The sequence below is a fragment of the Genypterus blacodes genome, unplaced genomic scaffold (genome assembly GCF_046128005.1).
Source record: "Genypterus blacodes isolate CSIRO-AG114 ecotype Tasmania unplaced genomic scaffold, CSIRO-AGI_Gbla_v1 ptg000240l_1, whole genome shotgun sequence".
Taxonomy (NCBI): Eukaryota; Metazoa; Chordata; class Actinopteri; order Ophidiiformes; family Ophidiidae; genus Genypterus; species Genypterus blacodes.
In genome coordinates, this window is record NW_027467038.1 from 1,728,058 (window position 1) to 1,731,980 (window position 3,923).

At 44.2% G+C, this 3,923-nt stretch overlaps 1 protein-coding gene across 1 annotated transcript; it reads right to left on the minus strand.

Annotated features, from left to right (window-relative positions):
- Positions 1-1,363: 1,363 nt before the first annotated feature.
- Positions 1,364-3,658, minus strand: LOC143016643 (ependymin-like). Its single transcript, XM_076171066.1, has 6 exons — positions 3,583-3,658; positions 3,076-3,110; positions 2,832-2,969; positions 2,307-2,490; positions 1,713-1,800; positions 1,364-1,563 (listed from the first exon to the last, which is right to left on the minus strand). The coding sequence occupies exons 1-6, from the start codon at positions 3,656-3,658 to the stop codon at positions 1,413-1,415; spliced, it is 672 nt and encodes a 223-aa protein (XP_076027181.1). The 3' UTR covers positions 1,364-1,412.
- Positions 3,659-3,923: the final 265 nt, after the last annotated feature.

A 3,923-nucleotide genomic window follows, 5' to 3' on the forward strand; every position in this document is an offset into this window, starting at 1 on the left:
CGCACACAAACACAGACGCACGCACGCACGCACGCACACACACACACACACACACACACACACACACACACACACACACACACACACACACACACACACACACACACACACGCACACACACACACACACACCCTGCTTTATGAAACTGTGCTTAATAGTCTCAAGGAAAGTAATAACAATTATATCTAAATACTGGTCAGTGCCCCTAGAGGCAGCGGAGTTGTTTACACACGCGTGGACAGAACCAATGAAATGAACCATTTGGTTGATTGATGCATATTTCCCTTCAGTCTTCAGTCCACAAAAAAGAGAGTTTATCCTCTCGGGAGCATGAATGTGTCTATTTAATGGGACTGTGACGATCCAACGTCAGCGTTTCTTTGTATAAGCAGGAGGGTTGACACATTGATGTGAGGAGACAGAGGCCCCAGAGTCATTAGGGATCATCCTCTAGGGATCACACGCACCTCAGGGCAAGCTGACATTAGATGTCAATATCTTGATCTGGATCAAAGTCTTGGACGCACAGTACTGCATCCACATGTTCTTTTAGAGTCAAGAATTTTCTAGAACGGCCTTCACACACGTGGAGGTCTTCACAAGGCAACATTCTGTTACCATCCTGTGATCGGGTCGATGGAAAGCAAAAGTGCAGGAATGACAGAGTTCCAGTTTGTTAGCAGGAAGCTGTGTGATCAGAGGAAGGACTGAGATCAAAGCTGCACTGCTGACATCTGCTGTAAGACAGTAGGTACTGCAGCGCACCAACACAAACGTGAACGCACCTCTGGAGAGAATCACTCCTTTTTGTACGGCCGAGATTTAGTTGAAGTTATCTGTGGCATTTTAATGTTGTTATACAAAATGATCGCTGTTGTTGTCACTGCAATAAATCCTCAATCAGCTTAATTTGTTAATAACAGAACATCTGGTCAAGAATAAAGGCCACAATAGTAAAAATGATAATAAATATGAACAGCTAATGTTTCACCCATTGTTGTATTTTTTGTAATTTGTGCAGTTTAAGTCAAGGATTCAAGAAAGCATTCAACTCAAATCACTCAATGTGCTTCAGTTTATTGATGAGGATGAAGGGTGAAGTGTTGAAGGTCAGAGGGATGCAAGGGAACAAGGTGTTTGACAAGGTCTCCCTCACTGTATAACTACAGTCAATAATAACTGTTTGTGAGACACACAGGTGGAAGGTTGCTTTGACCCAAAATGTTCACAAACTGCTAACACACAACACTGTGATGGAACAAGCCCCCCGCATCTCAGCAACTTAAATCAACTATAAAATCATACATCAAGGCTCACACTCCATAATGTTTACTGTGTGATTTGGAGTGTTACCTTCGCTGCCCTGAGGGGCGGCAGTAAATATGATTGTTGGTGGGAGCGACACAGATTTACTACTCTTCCTTTGGTTTTACAGCCAATGACTCCATAATGGTGAAGAAGCTCTCCGGCTCCTCCTCCGTCTCCTCCAGTCTGGCCTTGTCACAGAAGAAAGGAGGGATGTAGTCCATGGGGTTGGTGTTACCCACCACCCAGTTGAAGGTGCTGGAAAAGGAGCAGAGCTTTGGTTTTGAGTCGGACTGTGTGCACAGTGTTATAGAACAAACTAAACAGAAGATTCAGTGCCGTCTTGCCATCCGACCTTGATACCAAATTGCAGCATTGATGAACTGAAAATGATGCAGTTGACTGACCTGACCATCGCCCATCCTTTATGGGGTCTGCAGCTGGCGTAGGTCATTGGGATGCAGCCCACCTCAGTGAAAACAGCCATGTAATAAGCTGCAAACACAAACCACCCGTGAGACTCAGAACACGTTCGGTAAGTCCACAAGTATCCAACACAACACACAGCAACATCTACGTCTGGAAACATGTGATTGGTCTACACACTCAGGGGAACACATCACTTTCCTCAGGCTGGTAACTAAATGAGAACCAGTAGATTTATTCTTGTAATGCTTTTTAAGCTGGATCTCTACTCATAAATGTGTGTGTATCTGTGTGTTTAGTTCTTCTCCATGCATGAAGTCACTGTTTGGCATCATCGGCCAAAAGCTTGAAAAATGTCTTCAGTCTGGTGTTTGTCTGTCCATGTATTGCTACAGCGCCTCCATCAGGCCGTGGAGCGTCAATGCTAAAACATCCAAATGTTGTCACGTACTGTTTTTGAACAATAACATGTGTATTCTTGATTTGTTATCCCCCTAAAGGTCCCACATCTGTGATCATCACCGCTGGGCTCAATGCCTCTGATGTAAGGTTTCAAATTTGAGCTACCCGCGTACCGTCAGGTGAGTGGCTTCCATACCAAGTGTTGGCAAGCACACCCATTCCCCAGGAGGAGGAGGAGCCGAGGTAGGCCTGACCCATCAGCTGGGCATCCTCGGGCACGGCCATGGGAACGAAGCTGCCGTCCAGTCGCTTCTTCTTGCAAGACCATTTGACCCAGTCGATCTCATAGTAGATTTTCTGTAAGGGGTCGGACATACGTGAGTGCTGAAGAATCACAGAACAGCTCCTCATATTTGGTCTGTTGGCAGTGGGCAGCTGCCTTGGGGTCCCAAATTCATAAGGAGCCCACAAACTAAATAACAAAAGACAACTAAAGACGAGCCTTAATGTTCCAGTAGAGGCCCCATAGTAACATATCACTTTAATATACGATTACATAGTGTGTGTTGAGTTATGATGACACAGCAGGAGAGAGCAGAAGGGGGCCACAGCACATTTATGCCCCCGAGACCATGCATGCTTGTGTGTGTGCGGTTGTTTATTGCTCCTCTGCTTGTGTGTGAAGTTCATCCTGGTACCTGTTTGAACAGCATCAGGAAGTCCTTCACCATGGTTTGGTTTTTGTTGATGGTTGCCATGTATTTGGCCCGAAGTTTCTGACCAAAAGTGTCAAAGCTCATGTCTCCTGTGCCGGAGACTTTTCCACTGGCGGCAATCTGAACAGGGGAGGAGAGGAAGAGGATGGTCAGGGAAGAGCCAAGGAGAGCAAAAACGTAAAAATGGAAAGTTTGCTCATTTATTCTTTCCCTGTGACAAACTCACCGCAGTATACTGTCCAGTCATCAGAGGAGGAGAAACTGAGGAAGAACAGATCAACCATTCATTCATCAGTGCTCTGTATCATTTACTAAAGTGCATATAGAGTGTACATGCAGCCTGAACGTACACGTTGACACATAAATATACTTACACACATACTTTACTAAGTTGAGGCTTAATACAGGAATGTATAAAGGTAGAAATGTAATGGCCATCAATTCTAATCGTTTTGGAACTGTACAAGCCTGACACACACACACACACACACACACACACACACAAATAATATAGAATATAGAAAATATATATATATCTATTAATATAATATATAAATATATTGTTTAAACACAACTTCCATTATAGTCTTGTTCCTGTTGTTCTTTTAATATTAGCTGACCTGCACACATGTTACTATTAATGATCAATGGCAGAAGGTGATATATGAAATAAATCATTACAATATAAAAACTACACAACACTATGATAGATAAATAAAGAGCAGATAGTCACCGCAGGGTTTGGGCTTCTGGGCGGCGGCGGCTGCCAGCAGCAGGCCGAGGCAGCACAGCACACTGAGGAGGTTCATGATGCAGCTTGAGGGGGTGAGGAAGAGCGGAGAGCGTCTGATTCTCTGTGACTCGCTCCTCCTTATATACCTGCTCACAGGCTCACACACACACTCAGTATGGAAAGTTGATTTGATAAACAACCAGTGATAAGGTTACGCAATGCTTCACACGATGAAGCACCATCAGCATCATCATCACAAAGCAGAGCAATGAAGCAGAGCCGTTCGGTTTACTTTTGGTAATAAGGCAAAGACATTTTCCTTCTGTTCATTGTTTAGGTAA

Coding starts and splice junctions, on each gene's coding strand:
- LOC143016643 (XM_076171066.1), bottom strand. CDS start 3,658: ATGAACCTCCTCAGTGTGCTGTGCTGCCTCGGCCTGCTGCTGGCAGCC. Junction 3,111..3,582: donor CCAGAAGCCCAAACCCTGCG/GTGACTATCTGC, acceptor GTTCTTCCTCAG/TTTCTCCTCCTCTGATGACT. Junction 2,970..3,075: donor TGACTGGACAGTATACTGCG/GTGAGTTTGTCA, acceptor TCCCCTGTTCAG/ATTGCCGCCAGTGGAAAAGT.